The sequence below is a fragment of the Anticarsia gemmatalis genome, chromosome 8 (genome assembly GCF_050436995.1).
Source record: "Anticarsia gemmatalis isolate Benzon Research Colony breed Stoneville strain chromosome 8, ilAntGemm2 primary, whole genome shotgun sequence".
Taxonomy (NCBI): domain Eukaryota; kingdom Metazoa; phylum Arthropoda; class Insecta; order Lepidoptera; family Erebidae; genus Anticarsia; species Anticarsia gemmatalis.
In genome coordinates, this window is record NC_134752.1 from 10,710,375 (window position 1) to 10,732,880 (window position 22,506).

Sequence of the window (22,506 nt, forward strand, 5' to 3'; positions counted from 1 at the left end):
GTCGTGACTACGCGTTTATAATAAAAGTTTTTATATAATATCCGTGGCTACAACGATATGTTTGCGTTATTTTTGGTATATCTTTTGTTTAGGTCTTCTTTTAGTATGTAATGTCTAATACTTATTAAGCGTTGATAATATAATTTGTTCATATTTGGCAGAGATAAAAAATATTTTGTACAGTACAGAGACTCATTAGTTTATTTTTCTAGTGCGGCGGCGGCAGCGGCGGCGGCGGCGGAGGCGCTGGGCGGGGGCGGGCGGCGCATGCCTCCCCCGCTGCTGCGCTCGCGCACGCTGCCCGCCATCATCGCGCCTGGCTTCTCCATACTGCATGCGCAGATCGACCCGCAACGAACTAATGGTAAGTTAGCTGAAAGATAGCAGAATTAGATACGAAACGTGCCCGTGATAGGGTTAGTTCCCTGCGGGGCCATTGTGTTGATAAATTGACAACTATTTTGATCGTCATTTTTCAGTTGTCAAGTTGATGCACAATACATATGCATGTTGTTGAAATAATTATTTGCCACCAATTCATTAACCTCAAGCACGTTTTCATATTATTTTCGTTTATAACAATTCGGAAAGTTTTGGCATATTATATTAACTGCTCTTGATAATGTCAATATGTTAATGTGTCAGTTACAAGCGCTACGGCAACGTGCAAGCGATACGGTGGCGTCGACAGTTTGACATCACTTACACATACACTACAGAGACGCTATAGACAGACTACAATTAATAAATTAAATCAGTTTCTCAAGTAAAGATTACTACTAAATACCTCGTAGCAACTCACGAAAATTCGTAGAAAAATCTCTCACATCACTTATCCTCAAAAAACTGTTTGTGCTCAAAACCCATGTTCAATAGAATGAAAAATCTCATATCCCATAACACAGTTCCTTCAAGTGAGAAAGATAAGGCTTCGTCGCCAATTCACAAATCAGCAGGAAAAAGTTGTCGTGTTCAAGCACGCGTAGTCGGTACTTTGTTTTGTTTTCAACAAATACTGATAAGAAGTAGGCACTGGTGGAAAAACCGCGGGCGCCCATATTGTCGTCCGACTGTGAATTACTCCTTTATGATCCTGGCTTTATCTAAGAGAGTGCTCGTGAAAAATAAGTGTTGAATAATGTTGCATGGGAATAAATGCCGACCCAAACTGTGGTGGGTAGTGCCACCTGTGCCGGAACGTTAAGCAAAAGCGTTTATTGGCATATAATATTTATTGTTCAACCTACTTTTATAAAAGTTCATTACAACTTTAATATTATAATCTATACTAATCTATACTATACTAATATTATAAAGCTGAAGAGTTTGTTTGTTTGTTTGTTTGAACGCGCTAATCTCAAGAACTACTAGTCCGATTTGAAAAATTCTTTCAGTGTTCGATAGCCCATTGATTGAGGAAGGCTATAGGCTATGTATTGTCACGCTACGGTCATTAGGAGCAGAGTGGCAACGAAAAATGTTACAAAAACGGTGAAAATTTTGACATTCTCTTAGGTGACGCAAGCGAAGTTGCGCGGGACAGCTAGTATAGGATATTTTTTGATGGATAGATTAGATGAATAGTTATTTTTGACAAATTATTGCTATTTTTAGTCAGTTTTCCCCTTAGTTAAGAATATTTTACTGGTTGTTTGAAATTTTCTTTGTAAATGACAACCGAGATTCATATTGCTCCTAAGAAGCTTTTCAAAAAAAAAAGTGAATTGTGAGAAAAACTGAGAACAATTTACTAAAGCTGGAAAAATTTCACAAACTATTTGCCGCAAATTATTTGCTAGATAAGAATATACTTAAAGTGAAACGCAGTACTTAAGCGCTGATGGGATAACATTTTTTACTTCGAGCGAAATAGCTTCCGGTCTCAAGGTTCCCTTTTATCTTGAAATTTTCAGCAAACTGCTTTCTTTAATAATTTGTTTTAGAAGGGTGGTATTAAATCTTTGCTATAAAATACATCTTAAAGAGGTTTAAAAAAAACGGTTTTATTAAAATTTAAGGTTATTGGAACTTATGTAATTTTTGGAAAACTTACATCCTAGTGATTATCTACTATCAGTGTGGTGTTTTGCATCGTACATGTTTTTACTAAATAATATGCATATTAGTTAGATTATTATTGTATCACATACTTACGATGTTTTTTTTGTGTTTGATATTTATCTGATTAGATTACATTGAATTTAAAACACCCACGAAGACTACACTAATAAAATAGAGAATAAATTCGTTGTACCTCATTTTATAAACACGTCCTTCAATCACCTATTTTTGTTTCGATCACAGACAGAACCGCATAGGTGGTATTTCGCCCCAAATAGCAGCAATTAAGTCAAACAAGCAAACAAACATAACTTCTAATGCATTTATCTAATCAATGCAAGTGACATTACTATCAAAACAATAACAAAGTGAGACCATTAACGTGAAATGTTTCTCAATATTTACCACTCCATGTCGCGCTGTAACCGAGATAAGAGATGGCGATTCTTTAATAGCCCATCAAGTCAAACAAGATATGTGTTATCTTCACGGCCATAAAAATAATAGTGGTTTGGTTAGAGATGTAAGGGAAATGTTACAGTATGGGCTTTTCCTTGTTGATGTCACTAACTATTAGATATAAGAAGATGGTAAGCAAAATTGACGTTTTTGTGAAAACGATTATGTTAACAAAGAAAGATTTTCAAGTAAAAAAATGATTTACTAGTCTTAATCTAAATTGTAATTATGTTTTTAAAATGACAGAATCCGTTCAGTTATTTTTTGCGTCAAAAAGTAACAGTACATACATGTAACCCCATAAATTTTCGCATGTATAATATTGGTAGGATTTATTAACTAAATTCCTTTAAAATCCATTCAAAAGTTTGTGTATTATAAGCATCACACCGTTATACAAACGTTAAACGTTACATAACAGAAAAAATATACAAAAACCAGTAACTAAATAGAATTTAATTAGTAAGAAAAGATAGGAGTTGCTCTTTCACGTAAATTAACTTCACCGATACTGTTGCACTACTTCGCATTTTATTCTTTTAATAAAAATGTTGTGCTCCTCTGCATTTCTTGTAAAAATATTTGCCAGTAAAAAGCTACGGATAGGTAGATTACTGTTTTTATTTTTACAGCAAAATAAAGTATTTCTACGTAGACGTGCTGCATACCATAAATTAGAATTAACTACGTCGCAAATCTACAATGCCGTGCGGTAATCCACATTAATTCCTTTAAACAGTGGCTCCAAACCTTTTCACAACGAGGAACTACTTATAATAACTGTGTGCCACAGACTTTTTAATTACCCAGAAATTGATAGGACTTGTTTTACATACATAGAATCATGCCTTCATCCCATAGGGGTAGGCAGAGACCAGAGAATTACGTTTATTCTATAAAAGCACAAAAATTAATTATTTGGTTTATTGCCTGACGTATTACTGTATAAATGAATATTTTTACTAGGCAGCTTACGTATTATAATAAAACTGGTGTTACACATATTATAGTTAATCACTTTGTCAATTCAATGTTAAGAACCACTGCCTTAAACCACCATAACTCAAAACACAAAATCATATCAGACGAAAACAATAAAAAGCCCTAACTAAAAACCTTAAACCGTCAGTTAACTTAAAAATAAACATACTTCTATCCAGTTAATGTTAGTTTGGTAAATTCCACTACTGTTCGCGTGTTTCACAATAGTTCGTTCATAGATTGCCGGTGCATTTCCTCGGCACGCTACCTTTCGGCGATGTTAAAACTACCTATCATTCAGCCCCTTGTAAAAGTGGGGAGGACCGATTATCTACCCCCTTTAGACAAATGTAGTCCATTTTTAATGAAAGCCCAATTTGATTTGACTTTTAGTGTGTTGATAGTGTTTTCGTGTTGAATTTATTGTGTAATTTTTCATGTTGTTAGTTCTTTAATTTAACGCTTCATTAAATAATGTATTGGATACTTTTGAATTCTAAAGACTTAAGGGCCAGCCCTAAAGTAAACCCTAATAAAAACACGATCCATAGGGATTGTTTAAAATGGTAGAATAAAGCCTTAATAATAATCTGTGACTAAAAAAATAGTTAAGACAGCGTTGATACTAAGAATTCTAACCAGCAAAATGTCAAATTTTTCCCCGTTTTTGTATCATTTTTTACTGGTACTCTGCTCCTATTGGTCGTAGCGTAGATGATAAATAGCCTATAGCCTTCCTCGATAAATGGGCTATCTAACACTGAAAGAATTTTTCAAATCGGACCAGTAGTTCCCGAGATTAGCGCGTTCAAACAAACAAACAAACAATCAAACAATCAAACAAACAAACTCTTTAGCTTTATAATATTAGTAAGTATAGATAGTATAGATTAGTATAGATTAGAAATGTGTGTTCGCGTTAATTCGAGTATCCTATTATATAATTAAGTCTGTCATAATGTGGGTACTAAAGTGTACCTCTATCTAGTCTTTATTATGAAACGTACAACGCGAAATACTATTCCCTCTGGAATAAGGTAATGTAATAGAAAAGATGCAAAAAATCGTCTAGCAAGTAATCCACTAATGGTATCGTGGATGCAATGTATCTGCAATATGTATCGCAATACAGAGAACAAATCTAATCGGTACACTGCAATATTTTGCTTTGTTATTTAAGCTTGCAGTGTGAAATATGGTTATTAATTTTTCCAGTTGTTGCAGTGTTACGGAATGTTGGTGTTCTTAATGAACGTTGATAATAATAGTCATTAAAAATGAGAATACAATTGATCGTCATTTCGAAACGCGCACGATGACATGTATTGTCTTCGTAATAAGAGATGTGCCCTTTTATGTTATTGTATATGAATTAAAACACCCGATTTGAGAATATTTATTAACAACGTGAACACTGAACATGAATTTTTTTTATATGTTGTAGGTCGGAATAAAATCAAGTCCAATTAAGGTGGCATATAAGAGTCTGATTAGTATCAATGCTTAAATAAAAGTAAAACATTTGGTACGACTATTATACTATATTCGAGTACAGCTTTGATTTGAAGGCTTACCTATGTTTAAAGTGTCCTACAACGTAAGAGTTTCTCGATAGTTGTTTTTTCTAAAGAATTGACTCGTAGCAAGTGTTAATTAAAAGTGTGAAAACCTGTTACGGTTTTAAAAATGTAAAATAAGACTTTCCTCCAAGGCAACGAAGTGTAAGAAAAATGCAGGTCGTCTTCATTATTCAAGCCATAAGCTGAAGTTTCCCCATAGAATTATTAATTTATAAGGCCCTCGTCCATGTAACAAGTTATTAATACTTGAGTATGACCGATTTCGTTAAGTGGAAAGTTCCGCCCAAGTTTCAACTATGAAGCCTTTCCTTCTTGGAAAATATTGATAGATATGAGAGAGTTAATTGTTTAACTGAAATTGGATACTTTGGTATTATGGTTCAAAATTTGGTGTATTGAATTACATAATTGTTATCAATTCTTTTAACTCTTTCTGTAAATGTTAAAGCTACAGATTCATTATTTCATAAACTGTTTACAAGTATTTGAAATTGTCATAGTATTTTTTATCTATCAAAGGATTACACAATATTTTTAAATTATTTTCTTTCTTATAATTAATTTTACAGGCTTGTGTTAGGAATGTGTTCTTGGTCGATTGTCTCTTTTATTTGTTTCCCATGTTGGCAAATGTCTTATTCCCTTGAGCTACCTGCAGTTTATAATATTCATATCTAATATCCGATAATGTTTGTCAAGATTGTTATAAAACGGATCTTTTAAGATGAGACCGTTCTTTACAAGTTATTTGATCAATGATTAAACACGTAATAATAATATGTAAAAAGTCAATAAAAGTATCAACAATACTTAACTTCAATTTCAAAACATTCATACCAAAATAAATTTAATACAGAAAAAAACGTGACAAAAAATACGTGTATTTGAATGAAAGACGATATAACGTGATGTTTCGTGACAATCTGAATATCGTATGACGTGATACAAAACTACAAGCGGATACGTTTTCATTCTAGTTTTATCTAACAAACAAAATATGCGTGGAATAAAATGCTTTTGTTAGAATAGTTTCGCTTTTTGAATACGGTTTTTACTTTGTAATTTTATGTTGAGTCTGTGGAGGTCGTGTATTTTTTGCTTTGCTGTTTTAGTTTGATAACAAATACGATTTGAATGTTTCTCGTAGCGTATAATTATGTTGTAAAAATAATAACTGTGGTATTATAATAAGGATATTTGATACTATCATGTAGATTGAAAAATTATCCTATGGGGTAAGGGGCTGATTTTATTTATGTTTAAATGTATTGATATTATGTGGAAATGGATATAATTTCTCAAGATTACAATAATTTTAAATGGAGGCTACTGTTAAGATTATATAAATGTAACATAATTTTTGTATATCACACTAACGTAAGTTTCAGTGCAACGCTGATTTGAAACCTTTATAATATACCCTGAAAATTAAATATCCCATGAATGTAAAATATTTTGAAATCTATCTCTAGTGTAGTGTCAAAACGTCGGAGCTCGTACTACATTTGTCAAATAAGCGCTAGTAAAGAGAGCTATTTGATCCAGTAAATTCTTCCATTTCAAAGATAAACAGCTTTTATATCAAAATATTTCTCTATTGAAGAAATAAACGTATAAAAGTGATAAAGGTGTATCCATAGAGATTTGAGAATGAAAACTGTGTTTTATTATTTGCAGAAATCTGGTGCCTTTGCTTTCTCTACTTTTTTTAAAACTATGTTTTTATTTTGGATAAGAAAGGTCATGAACATTTATGGCAGTAGTACTTGTAGTTTCTCAGAGATAAGTATTTTACCCGCCAAATTTTTTTAGGAAAGTTTACTTTTTGTACTATTAGAAGAAACTCAAAAGTTGTTGCGAAATATATTTTCCCAAAATCAACTGTCTATATAATTTTTTATTCTATTTAATCGTATGGTAAATGGTTAACCTAGTGTCAGATGTGTTCAAGCCGCCCAAAAGGACTTTGGCATGGCTTAACGACTGTTATCTTAGTAGAAAATGAGTAAACTTTTTGTAATCTCTCCACGTGGATAAGCTGGTTAAACATAAAACAAACCTTGTTTAATCTGAAATAATTAAAAAGTAATCTATTGCAGCCCTTCACAACTTGTTAACGATATTATAACAGCTCTACATCTGATCACTCTCATTTATAACAAAGTTTGTATTCTGCTCGAAGTAACTACTTATTGACGATGTTGATCGACAGTTATTGGTTTGTGTTTCATTGGATTCCGTTTATTATTTAGTTTAAAGCTTTAAGTAGTATAGGTTTCGTTGATATAATAATGATTAGTTCAATTATTCTGTAATGTAGTCCTCTAATATGCTTGCTGATTGCTTTTTCAAATAAATTTAACTTTTCATTAAAACCATCTAAAACAGACATACGTTCGAACTAATTAATGAGTTTTTTTTGGGCAAAAGACTGGGCTAATAAGCTAGATATTGTCTTTCTTAACAACGAGGTTTAGTTAGTAATCAGCAAAATGTTACATTATTATTTAATGTAGTGTACATCACAATGAAATTGCTCTTGAATATTCATACTACCTAATATCTTTTTAAAAGAATTAAAAGCAATTTTTCAAAGCAAACTAATCGAAGTGGCAAACTTTTGAAATAGTCGCCAAGTCACGATCAACACAAAAAAGGTACTTTTGTTCATTGTTTAAAAGTAAGAAAGTTGAAACGGGTGAGGATTCCGAACTGAGGAGGGGTTTTATTGAACTTCCGGGGAAATTTACCCACTTTAACGGGAAACTTTGAACTAGGGAAATATATCGGTCCCTATATATATATTCAGTAATCGGAACGACTAAGTTCGTAAATTACTTGCAAGCTCAAATTAATCCTTTAAAATGTGTGAGAAATACGGGATATGTTTTCATTGGATCTTTGCGGCTTAAATAGTTTTATTAAGTTCATGAATTGGTGCTAAAACTTCTTGATCAGTAGCGAAACGTTGAACCGACTTATAGTTTAATTCAATATGATTTCTCTAGGTGAAATGTAACATAAAATTTGAATATTTTAAATAGTTTTATGAAACATGAATATCCTGGCGTCACGGTTGTTAGAGCTACTCAAAGGATTAACTTGGGTTCCGAACAGTTGTTTTTACCGAAGGGTATCGTGTTAAATCCCAGGTAACTGGGTTGTGGAGGTCAGATAGGCAGTCGCTCCATGTAAAACACTGGTATTTAGCTGCATCCGCTGAGACTAGAAGCCGACTCCAACATAGTTTGGAAAAAGGCTAAGCTGATAATATAATTTGTTTTATACATATAGTAACCAAAACGGGTGTTCAGCAGTAACATACTGTCCTGTCATGTAAACAATGTTCAGTGGAGAGTACATTGCTTCAATATGGCCTGCTGTATAAATCTACATTGATCTAGATCAGACAGTGGAGCCACAAATTCTGAACAGCGGCAGAGCGTGAAGAGACGCGTTCGAGCGGCGCATTGATCCTCCATACTGTATACATATCGTAGGTTCTGTAACATTCTGCTCACTGACATACGCATTTACACATGCGTAAGCATGCGAACATCATAGATAGTTATAGTTACTAATTATCTATAATTTACAGATATTACGGCCAGTCTGAGATTCATTCGACTTCGATGTCATTTATATTTTTTTGCAGAAGAGCAATACTGTGGTACTTAGATATCATCCTATATCGTGTAACATACGACTACATCCCAATTATGTTTAATAGATAAAACATGTGATGATACAACCAGTAAAATTTCGCAACCCTTAAGATCACATTTTAAACAGGTTCAAAGTAAAAAGTCAGTAAGAACAAATCAGATTAATAATCCCAAGTCCTTCAATCACAGTACAATTTCCTCAAGATCAATGTCGCAGTAGACGTAAGCCTTGGGCAGAACTTGTCAAAAAGGTTCACATTCCCAATGTATGCAGATTGAGTTGAGTGAGGTCCCGACATTAAGCCACAATGTAGCTTATTACGGATGCGTGTAGCAATCATTGAGCTTCATAACGTTCAAGGTTTACGAAAAGATTTCATGATTCTGAAAGACTTATGAGTTTTGAAGAATTACAGTCCAGTAGAAGACCCGTGTGTGAGACAGAAACTAGGCAAAATATTTCCAAATTTTTAGTCATCGGTATTAGATTTTCTTGAATCAGAATATTTATACTTATTATGTTTCTTGTGTTCGCCTTCTATACCGTAGAATCTATGTTTTAGTTGGTCGTATAGAGGCTATACTTATAGATCCTCGAAGGACATAAAAGATCATAATATTTATTAATTTTAATTTATGTTAAGCTGCTCATACATTTACGATACGAATGATTCACTACCTCAAATTAATTTATGAGTATACATTAATATGTATTTAGTTGACATATTTATTAGAAACATATTCTTTGGCACAACTACACAGAAAGGCCTTACATTTCCATGTATTTTGCAGCCAATGTCACGAATGCACACGTTTATTAATAGTTCTAGAAACTTGGCACTAACCACAGATTTTATCTTATTATTATCTCATTTTAATCTGTTATGACTTGCAACAAATTGCTACATCAAATACACTGAGTTTACTAAATCGTTTTATTAGACAGAAACTATTTATCTGTCGTTCATTGCATGAATGTTTGAGAAATACATATTTTGTATGTTTGCGAATGAAGGCTGAAAAAGATAGGTCAATGAGATTATAACTTTTAAAATATTTTACTAGTTCTCTGTGAGGGATAACTGATGTTTAGGAAAGGATAACTATTATCTATGGTCTTGCCGCTAAATTGCATATTATTTTCAGACACCTTACAGAAAATAGATTGTATTTATTTAGTAAACATTAAAATAGTTCTTTAAGGAGGCCAAATAACGAACCCACCCCGGGGCCAACGTGGTGGGTTCAAGACTTAACCCCTTTCTGATTCCAAGAGGACACTTGCTCAGCAGCGGGACAGTAATGGGTTAAATTATCATGTAAAGATACATTTACTATACCCATATTTAGCATCAAAATACCCCAAAAATACCTTTAGCAAACATTCGGAAATAAACAAAAACGGCTTGTCAAGTAGCCAAGGTACTTAACAGAATATACATCATAGCGAATATTCCTGGATGCCGTCCAACACTTTATAGAGTCCATAGCGCTATTCCATTGCCATTTCATGGGACATGAAACACGTATTTAGCAGAATAAAGGCTTATTTCGCAATCGCCACTTAATTTATTTTGCACAGTGTGAGTCAGATTGCATTTGTTTGATTGTGGTGCAGTCGGTAGTTTATCTGACTACTGATGACGGGTTCGGGTTTGATTCCCTTGTCATTGACTTTTTGTAATTTGTAATTTAGCTACTATTGAGCATGTTTCTAATTATTATCCCGGAGTTCGGTGACGTGTCTGGTACATGGCAATAGGCTCGCCCCCATTATAATATAGGCGAACTGTGGGTGTATTTATTACATCTTTGCTTATACCTATATTATGTATTTGTCTCGGAGTTTGATTTTATGGCAATTTTATTGGTAACTGACGTGTTGTGTTACGACATTCTAAGGCATGTGCGTGTTTTATTATGTTATTATAATATACATACGTAACGCAAACGTATAAACTAAGAAATAACGTGTTTAAACCTTCTTGTAACATCATACATTTACTTGAATTCGCAAATAGCATTTTGAGATACGATGACTATCCAAATAATAGAAACCACTGATACAACTTCTTTGATTATTTAATCAAATCTTAACATCGCGTGTGGAATCTTCAACATGTCTATGAATAAAATTCATTATCATACCAATACACATTATTACAGATGCATCACATTCAAAATTACAAAACTTCAACGATACCTATTCTATACATTTAAGCGGAAATTGTTGAATAGATTCGGCCGTAAGTTGATAAATGTTCAACGAATGTATTAATAGAAATACCTTTATAGAACAAACACTGCATAATAACCCATCTACCCTTTCCACGTGAGGAAGCAATGCGGCAAAGATCACACGCCTCTGATGTAACCCGACGTCAGCGCAACGTAATGGGGCCCTCATGTCACAAGTTGGGGCAAATGTTGAAATAATTACTTTGTAGCCGGCGCTAAGTTGGAGCAGATAGCAAGGAAACATGCTTGTGGTTACCAACAAATGGACTGATGCCCTCTGTAAAGTAATGTTGCCTGATTGATTACTATTTTCGGTTGTGGAATGGTTCTTGGCTTTTCAAGGTCTGGAAAAAGTTTTGTGAAATACTGAATGACTGTCTGCCTGTTCATCCAAGTTAAGACGTTTTTTACCTTTTTATAACCGACCTCATGAGGAGAACGACTAAATTCAAATATTTTCTTTTGCGTAGCTGTCTAAATGGAGCGAAAAATTTACGTTTTCTAGTTTTAGAAATATTTTAAAGTTTATCATAGTCCTGTATGTGCACGCAAAGCATTTTTTGAATCAAACTATTTATAGCAAAGCTGTAGATTTAACCTACATGTAATTTAATTAACTTTGTATAAAGTAGAGCAAATGGGCAATGTGGGCAGAGTTGACATTTAGAAAACTGACCTTAATTTGCTGTAAAAACTTAACAAAGAACAGAGCCAACATAAAAACCTCAATCTTTCGCGGCTTTAGAAGTCAGAGAGAAGGTCAAACATCATTCTGAACCGCAGCAGTCCAAACTTAGTTCATCACAATACATCACATTTAATAACATTATTAAAACCAAGCGAGGCACAGTAAGCCTAGTATTATCATATTTTAAACCGAATACCAATTATCTCGGCTGGTTTTATTACCAATCTGAGGGTAGGCCCGAACTTAGTCTGAACTCGCTGTATTTATGGGGGTACCGTAAATTGACGGCGAAAGTCGTCTGGTGCGGCCTATTTGCATAATGTTTGAATTTTAATTGAAACCTCACCTGTAGTATCTCACAAGTCCTTGTATTCTTATAGAAATTACGACGCGTGAAAACGTGAAGGTTAATGAGAAATGGGATCACAAGAGAGTTTTTGCTGTCGCATGGTTGTGTCGTCACAAGTAAAGCGAGATTTTTTACGTGAAATAAAAATATGTGAGACCATAACAGAAACATTTTTTTGGTTGTAAAATTTTCTGAGAAAAAACGTCTCTGTTGCTGAAGTAATTCTTTTTTCTTAAGTATGCAAAAATAGATGTAATAGTAGATTATTATCATTAATTATATTATAACAAATAAATTAATAAACATATCAACTGCAGTCTACTACAAAAACAACAAGTTCATGACTTAATTCGATTATTTGACCAACAAACAGCTACTAAAAATCTCAACAAAGCGTTTTGAACATTCAACAAGCGAAAGATAAACTTGATGTAATAATTCAAACTACAAAGAACAGATAAAAGGCGAACTTGCAAAGTAATCGGGACTAGTGACTCAATTTGAGAACTTTAAGAAGCCTACCGTTAAGTTAAATTGATGTTTCTCTTACATTTTGCGATGTACTTACTTGAAACATGTGGCTGAGTAAGTTTGAAGTAGAACAATGTTCATTTTCAATGGGTAATACTGTAAATTAAAACTGGTATTTGTGTAGATACATGCAGCTGTTAACCGGTAGTATTTTATTTAATCATATTCTTCGCTTATTCCTTCGTTTCTCTTCAGTTTTGGTGTATAATGTTTTTTGTGACGCTACTTGATACCGGCAATCTCAATGACGGCAAAGTTTAAACAGTCAAGCATGCTTAGTGTTGCGGCAGTTTCGAACATGTAGGTATCTGTAGCTTTACGCTTTGGCTTTTAGTGGAAGCACGTGAAATGTCATAAAGCTTTGAAATCAATTTTTCATAAAGCCGTCTATGGATATAAAGAATAATGGTTCTTAATGGCTTAAAACACATGCGAAATTCATAGACCGTATTTCAAATGCAATCTCTATAAAACCGTCAAACGACACCAATATATCAACTATTGACAACGGGCTAGCTATCGACAAACTTGAAAACTGGATCAGCGCCCCTAGCGAGTGCCATAGGAATTAAATCTTAAGTACATTTTAAATGTCAAACTTTAAATACTTTATAGTATCGAACGTGGAATTGAAATAAAAATAAATCGCGCTACAGTAGTTCAATTCTCTACAGCCCGTACTATTGAGTGTCGAGGGCTTGACATTTAAAATGTACTGCGAAAATAGTTCTTACGGCACTCGTTAGAGGCGCTGATCAGATTTTCATACTAGCTAATTGGTTGTCGATAGTCGACAGTGGTAGGGAATCGCGCTACAGTATTGTAAAATTAGCAGTTAACTAAGTTATAGAGCAGAAACTAATGATTTTTATAGTGAACCCTGTTCTTTTGTTCCAAGTTGCTCGTGACAAATGTGGTCCTTTGATAGTTCAACCGTGAAACTAGTTCACTCTACTTGTACTTTCATTAATATCTGAAAGAGCTGTTTAAGTTGTTTTTTAAAAGTAAAAGTATCGTTAGAAGGTTAAGTAAGTATATTATGTAAGGAAAGTATGATTTGCGCGTCGATTTTGTGTAGTTGAGGGTGATATTTAAAAACAATTATTGAGTTCACTAGAGGAATATTTTCTATTAATTAAATAATTAGAATAAGTTCCTAGAGTTTTCAGAGCTTAAAACGTTTTTAAATGAACTTATAAGTTATAGAAATCTTACCAATGCAATGTAAGAAAACCAAAAATGTTGAGTGCTACAAATTTATCTTATGTCTGTTAATTGTTAAAACTAAATAAAATAGCACAAAAATCAGGCAATCTGAAAGATCTCTTCCTTTTGAATAGACCTATGTCTCAGCAGCTAGCTAGCAATGGGTTATATTTCACTTGTCAGAGGTAAAGAGTGGCAAGGGGACTCTACATCACACCTACAAATTTAACAACATAAATATTTAATGCCGTGAACTTGCCGCCTACAAAAACATATAACACGTTCATTTTACGAAGCAGGTAACGTTTCAAGAGATTTCCCTAGGCCTTGTTGTTTAAATACAAGATGATAAAGCTTTAACTCAGGGGTTCCCAACCTTTTCTTAGTCCGGGACCACTTTTTTATTGTTCTTGCTAGCAGGGACCACTTCGTAAGTATATCTATACTAATATTATAAATGCGAAAGTAACTCTGTTTGTCTGTCTGTCTGTTACTCAATCACGCCTAAACTACTGAACGAATTTGATAAGATAAGAATTTGCATGAAATTTGGTTTTTTCATACCCGTGAAAGGACATAGGCTACTTTTTACTCTGGGCAAATGACGCATTTCCATGTGAAAATTTAGGTGGCCGACGAAGTTGCGGGTAAAAGCTAGTTAAAAATAAAGTGTAATAATCATCCTGAAAATGTTTAATTTTAAAATCATTCGTGGACCATATTTTGACTTCCACGGACCACTGGTTGGGAACCACTGCTTTAACTAGAGCAGTCTTGCAACAGTGATTTATACATTGTCACGTTCCCACTAAATGTATCGCACTCGGCCTTGGTGTGAAGTTACTATGTGTTATTTTAGACTTTAATGTGTTTATGTTACAGTCTAAATTAATTTAAACGTGTGTCCTTGAACTTGAGAGGAAAACTGAGATTAGATAAAATAAAAAGCTACAATAGATTAGTTTAAATATTGAATATAAATTATATGAATTTCTTGGCGACTGGTCACGTAATTTCAATTAATTTTGTAGTAATCATAGTTCGACCAGCAAACTGTAGAAATTATTGTATTATAAAATACATACAAAATTAATCCAATAATATTCGTTACTTATATTTGCGTCTGTTATTAAATTATAAATGTAGATTGTCTACAAAATTTGTTATAACCTAGACAGTAGACGGTTAATCCTAACATAGCTGCGGGTTATTTTATTACTAACTTAAATATTAGTGTGAAGTTTATTTGACACTAACTTAACCTCTAGACCTTAAAATGCAATAAAGTTAAAGACTGAAAGTTATGTTTAATGCTTTATTGTAATAGATTATTTAGAGCCAAGTTTTTTATCGTCCGTTATCATTATTAATTATAATTTTAACCCTTTTTTATCCCACTACTGGGCAAGGATCCCCTCCTGGAGAGAGGGGTTAGGTCCTGAACTCACCACACGTACCAAGTAGTTTAAGTTAATAATTTCAGTCGTATTTTTTTCTAATCGTTATCTGTTATTAATGTCATGAAAATATAATAATATGTATATTATATACGTTACATCGTACGTGTCTATAAAATGATTAAACTGCGGAAAAAAGCGCCTCGATAGTTCTAAAAAGGTCAACCCCCATACTCTGTGTGTTGGTCTATGGCCTGACCCCTTAATTAACCGTTCTTTGCCCTGTGACGGACTGTAATTACAGGTTACGTGGAAATGTCATAGTACACATTTACGTTCTACAGACATGGACTATTTGGACATGGGTAATATAAGTCAAATAATTTATGTGACCGTTATTGAAATTAACATAATATATAACAGTAGCTCGATTCTCTACCACAATCGACTACCGACAATCGACCGTAGAGAATCGTGCTACAGTAGCGCGGTTCTTTACAGTCGGTACTGTCGAGTATCGAAAATTTTACATTTAAAATGTACTGCAAAAATAGTTCCCGCAACGTCCGTTAGAGGCGCTGATCAGATTTTCATACAAAATTTCTCAATAGCTAGCCGGATGTTGGTAGTGATAGAAAATTGAGCTGCTATACTAAGCTTTCCTTTCTTTTTCCTAATAATGTGGAGAAAACTCTTCACACTAATTTTAAATGTAACCGTCATAATGCGATATTGTTGTCTCCGTATCAGGTTACAGTAATATACAATAGTCTCATATATACCTTTCAGTATACTATAAAACAAAAAACGCACTCACAGCTCTATACAGCCCCACATAGCCGCGAGTTATAACGAAACCCATAAAGGCATAGTTATAGTAAGGGAGACATTAATGACCGCGGCATGTTTACTACGCAGTTATTAGTGCAGTTACGACGCACGACTGCAGGAATTACATACAGCTGTGATTACACATGTGGCTTATTGCTTTACGCTTTTGTTATTGGACTTTGATATTCCATGAAAGCGAATTAGTCAGTTCTCAATAAGTGATGATGACCGAAACCTTAATACATAAAAAATGGCGCTTATGCGCTGTTTCACTAGCAGGAATTTAGTTTAGGGATAAAAATAAAAAGCATTTAAAAATGGTTAACTCTCAGTTCAACTACTTTTAAGTTATATTCCAATGAAATTGTTTCAGCGTAATATTTATATCTATAATACAATTTGAAAAATTCTACAATCCATATTTCGAGTACGTACGAACATCATTGTTATTTTATTTGTTCTTTTAATATTATTAAAGTATATTTTCGTTGATACATTGAAATAGGAGAAGGATTAAGAAGAGAAAATAACAGCATCAACAAACATCATCAAATGTTTACTTTCTTACACGTCTGTTTAATAGCTGAATTGTTAATCTATCATAATATCTTCATTTTACACCAGCATCAATATCAATAAATATCCAGTCAAATGGTTTCATAGTATTAAGTATCAGTAGCACTTTGTCTAGCTCTTCTGAAGCCACGGTTAGATTGCTACAATTTTTAACGACAATAAATCTTTTATCGTGCGCCATTTTATCGGAAAACATTTAGCTCTGATATTGAAACCGAAATTATAACCTAAAATGGTGTTATTTGGGTGAATTTATTGCCATTGTTAATGTTTTTTTAGTAATAAAGGAAATAAAGAAAGATGATAGAAGTATTTTTATTCATTTTGAGTTGCGTGTTGTTAAAAAAATACCTTCCGCAACACTATTATATTATCAGTTATATTTGAGGGCATGCAAGAAAATCTTTAACTCTTATCCGCTGGCCTACATGGTAGACTCAAAGTCTCACTTTCAAGGAGTAGGGAAGCCACAGGTTAGAAAAAATATAGTTCTACAAATGAATGATACCGCGAGTCATTTTTAGTTGGAACTTACCTATATTTCACTCCTATTGGCCCATTTTACAAAAACATGTAAAAATTTTTTCTTCTTCTCCATGATTGTATTTTGAAAAATGGGTCGAAAAGTCGAAACTTCGAGAAAATAACATAAAAATCAGCGTAGCGTAATAATATCCGTATAATAATACCTTTTGTATCTGTCGTAAGTAGATTTAGTGTATTTTCATGGTGACCTTAAACTTAATATAAAATGGATTGGGTTTTTTTTTTTTGCTTAAAATATACAGTAGGTTCAGTCCAATGAATGAAGTTTGGATAAACCTATCATTATGGGCATCAGGCAGGCCCTCTCTTTTTTTTTTTCTAAGGACTGATTTAACAAAAGGAAATGATATACGTGATTTTCATTATTTTCTTGGGTAAGATGCTAAGATTTTTTCCTGCCGCCTACGGTTTGGGCACATCTGTCGTTTTTGGTACAAAACTAGATTTAATAACTACCGAAGTGCCTAAATAGATTCTATAATAAACACTAAATCGCTTTATAATATACGCTAGAACTTTATTCCACATAGACCAAGTCAGTAACAGAAGCTTCAGAAATTCATTATAAAAGTAGTCGTTTGAAAAAGGTTCGATTTTCCAACTCCATTTTGTTCTATTTGGTTCGTTCGTTCTCATTAAGCCGCGGCATGCCATCGAGCGGGGTGCATTGTTCGCACGTCGCCGGCTACCTCGAGGGCACCCCACGACACTGCCACGCACCTCGCTTCATACCTCGCATACTTGCATATTAATACCTGTTATTAAAGTTCTGTTTTTGTTCTGGGGCATTATACCTGCATTTATGAGGTAGATTTTTTAAATTTGTGATTTGCGGGTTCATTGCTCTATAAATGTGTAGCCTAAAATGTTATGCCTCAAAATGTACCGTGTAGTTTTAGTTTTCGGGTAACGAAATAAATGTATTTTAAGTGTGAAATTTTCTTGTTACAGTCAAAAGCAAAGCCAAAATATTTATGTCAAAACATATTAATACTAATAATGTATATTCGTTTCCTTGTTCTTTTAACCAAAATAAAGAAGCAATATCGAATCCTCAAGATATACCAACTAAACCAAAAAAAACCTTACATCAAACATAATTTGGTTGACTATATTCTTATCTCTTATTCATGAGCTACTAAGTAAAATTTCATCTCTTCCCTCGACACGAAATTACGTGAATATATCTCACACATTCCAGCTTTGTTTTGGACGCACTTAATCAACCAATGAAAGTCCCATATGCGGCCTAATAATAAACTAGTGGGAGTTTCTGACACCTTATTATGGATCACTCTGAGAGACTTGTTTTCTCGGAATATTATCGTAATATAGAGGCAGGTGTTACTTATGAAGAACTAGCTGACCCGCTCAACTTCGCTTGCGTCACTGAAGAGAATGGGTCAAAATTTTCCCCGTTTTCGTAACATTTTTCGTTGCTACTCCGCTCCTAATGACCGTAGCGTGATGTTATATAGCCTATAGCCTTCCTCGATAAATAGGCTATCTAACACTGAAAGATTTTTTCAAATCGGACCAGTAGTTCCTGAGATTAGCGCGTTCAAACAAACAAACAAACTCTTCAGCTTTATAATATTAGAATAGATTAGAATAGATAAATGAGTAATATAAATAGTATCAAGTACTTTTTATGAAGTGATGTAGAATTTTGACTGCCTACGTGACGCAGTGGTGATAATTGATATCCACAAATTGTTTCGGGTCTCGTAGTGCTTTGTGTCCGTTGTTTGTAAAAGTCCCCGCGACACAAAAGCAATTCTTAGTGCAGGATTTGTCTTTAAAAAAAGAAACATAGAAATAAATTTTGGTGACAAACATAATAACGATAGGTAACATCAATCTTTGCCCCTGTGGCATGTAACACGATCACTACATACAAAAAAAAAGTTATTTGTGTTTAATTCGACTTCAAATTGCTCATTATTCATTTCCGATCGTCGTGAGTACTACGCATCTGATTTATCAAAGTATATAACATAACATATTATGCTACGAAAATGGTCAAAGTGAAACCAATATAACAAACGAAACTCTTATGTGGGTTTCGTCACCTATCACGGCTAACACGGTTTATTTATATTCCGGTCAAGTGTACGATTTTTCTGGTCTAGATTTCGTTGCGTGCGAAAATTCTTAACCAAAACGCTGAGATTTTCTCGAACATTCCAGAAGAGGTACGAAGCCGAAATTGCTTAAATACAAAGTCAAGGAAATGAGCTTCTGTTTTGCTAAAACGCTTCTTTTTAAAATACCTTTGCTATTGTTTTCTCTTGTATTTTAGTGAATATTTTCAACATCGCTACGGTTAGTTGAGCTAGATTCGGCCCATTGAAGCCGTCATCTACTATTCTGTGAGACGAGGGTTGAAAATCTGATATGAATACAGAATGACGCCATTATTGGATCACTCAGTGTTAGAATAACAGTTGTGGATTTACTTGAAAGAGGAGTACTGAATAATATCGAAAGAACGATGAATTTGCGCTGTATATTTTGCGCGTCGAAGCAGTTGCAGGCTGTATAAAATATGATAGTGCATGCTTATCTGGGGGCTATCACGTATCCTAGTTGACAACTATTTGGAAGCCTGCTATGCTATGCGTACTTTGTTTTCTTCTTTAGATTATAATGATTAACACGTTACGTCAAATCAATAATGTACAGAATCAATTTCACGTTTACTAGTTGTCAACTGAGATACGTGATATTGGATCTATATAATCATAGTTGAGTGCTTTGTACCTATCCTTATTTGCAAGGATTCTGATAAAATAGAATCACGTCTATATTACCCTACCGAGACTTATTAAATAAAAGATCGACTTCGGTTAAATCTTCAACATAAACTTCAACTAACTCGTAAACTTCGTTCACCTCGTAACCGTAAATTTCAATAAACATTCGTAGTTAATGAATAAAGTTATTCGCACAATTTATCACAACTCCACTTCATTTAGAACTTGGAGAAAGTGCGTAACATTTCTAAAATAACTTCACAAAAAATATTTGAAAGAATTTTAACGAACTTGAAAAGATATCGTATCGCATCGCTTATTTTCAATATAAAAGTTTAGAAGTCCATCAAAAGTAATCGATTAAAAGCGCTTCGAAGGACCAAGTTGTCATTCTTTTGGACAAGCGAGAGTTAATAGGGTGGAGATTCCAATATCCTTTTATTGGCATCTAAAACATTTAATTTGAGAGAATACGATGTTTGTTCAAAGGTTAGATGGAGGTAAAAGCAATTTTGTGATAGTTTTAGTTTAGCGGCAGGTGGGACTGACTGCGTGAGCTAGAAACTAAATGTAGGTATGTAGCCGAAGTTGAGTAAGTTTAAGTTTCATGTAACTCCAGTTTCGGGCTACTCAGCTTTCAAGTTTATATTCGGTCTAGTTTCAATATTAAGGTGATAGCAATATTTACACCAATAACTTCCATCAACAATTGTATGAAAAATTTGATAAACGCGTTTTCTTTCAATTATGTATTCGTTAATGAAAATAAAAATTACATTGGTTTAAAATATATTTTTAACCAATGCAAAATTTACTGTTCAGTAAAAGCTCAACAAAAATTAATTGCTCGATAGTTTCTTCTCTTACTTATCCTTGGAAAATAACTCGTAAAGTATGAAGTAACCTTCAAGGAACATTATTATCTTAATGCATTAAGTAAATCCTTCAACATCACTGCAGGCTCTTAATCCGAACAGCTGGAGATGATGGTTTCTACTTAGCTAATATAAAAAGAGCAAGGTTATCTTTTGTGAAACTAGTTCGTGTATTAAAATGTAAGAGAATTTATAAAACTGGTTGTGTTACGAAATATGATTTTATATAGTATTTTTTAATTGCCTACTATGGGAAGAAGACGTGATTTTACGTTTGTGTGTATGTTTGCTTCTTTTTCAACTGGAATAGGTGTAGGTATAGGTGTAAAACACACGTTTAAATACCTTACTGTTAATTATTTATTGTATCTTATTCCGTGGTTTAATTTTTAGCGTGCAAGTTACTGAGGCAGGCAATAGGCATCAAAGGCTAAAAGTCTCAACAATAAATACAATTTAAAACAATACTGAAAACATTATTTACAAAATGGGAATCAAAACCGTTACCACTTGGTCAACAATTGCAAGTCTTACATAAAGACTAATAATAATATGAATAAGGATTTAAAAAACATTCTCAATTTTAATTAGTACGTCTAGTCTAAATCTTCCACAAACCACTGAATTAAATGCTCCGGGTGGCTTAAGGCAAACGTTTCATTAGTCAGTACATATGCACGTACAAAGCATGCCAAAAGTCATGTTGAGTGGCTCAGTCTTTGCATTGCGAACTAAATTAAAACCTTTTGGTGGAACATAGTCAAGTATAAATCTGTGAGTTCGTGTTTTAGGACGAAATGACTTGTTCTGATTGTAAAACGAAGTGGTGTTTTAGGAATTTACTTTAGGTTTCAAGCTTTTTGCGTTGCTTCTTGATCTATACTGTATTTTGTCAATAATATACATACAAAACTTTAAATAAACTAATTAACTAGTAAAAGTTTGAGCCGTAAATATTTATTTAATAACAAAATAAAGCCCTGATGTAATTATAACTTTTGCATCGCATGTTTATCATACAATAGAATACGGCAATTATCGCTTACTGTGATGTAATTGTTAAGTTATAGTCCTCAATCCGTAAACCTTTTACAAAGCAATGGTCTCTCTGGTCCTTCTTTCCAAACTTCTCTCATCTGTATAATTTCCTGAAATAGAAATGTTTTATTTCCCGGTGCTTTACAGTATTGCTATTGAACAATCAGTAAAACTCAAAGGCTCTAACAGACCGCACCGCTTTTTAAAACTAATGAGGCCAGGTTTAATGAGTTTCATCGTTAAATCCAATTGTGGATTTTATTTAACGTGAATTTTGATGACATTCCACGGTAAATACTTTTCTTTTTTACTAGCGATATATGGCGCTCTATTAAAATTGGATATTATCAACCTTGATACAAAAATTCGATTCAACAGCTGATCTAAAAAGTGACAATTCGGTATTTACAATTACATTCCTACGAAATCAGTTTATTTCAATAATTAAACAAAAAATCATACTAGATTTTTTGTGATTATCCTCTTCTGAATGATTATATAGACAAGACCCACAGTCCCCGAGCAATATAAATCAAAGCATTGCAACTGTGACCAACATCTGTCAGATCCGATCTCGTCACAGCTCGTTTAATCTCACGTTTTATCACAAACTAAGTATTAAATAAATGTCACATCTTTTGGCAAAGATTTTGTTCAAAAATAAAACTATAACGTCATCGTTTGTCAAAAGTATCAAAACAGATATTCGTCACATATTTAAATGCTACA

At 33.5% G+C, this 22,506-nt stretch overlaps 1 protein-coding gene across 1 annotated transcript in view; it reads left to right on the forward strand.

Annotated features, from left to right (window-relative positions):
* Positions 1-22,506, forward strand: part of LOC142974909 (uncharacterized) — a 196,029-nt gene that overhangs the window by 100,938 nt on the left and 72,585 nt on the right. The window contains exon 3 of the mRNA XM_076117479.1: positions 213-364. Coding sequence (XP_075973594.1) covers positions 213-364 — 152 coding nt within the window. The remainder of the gene's footprint in view (positions 1-212; positions 365-22,506) is intronic.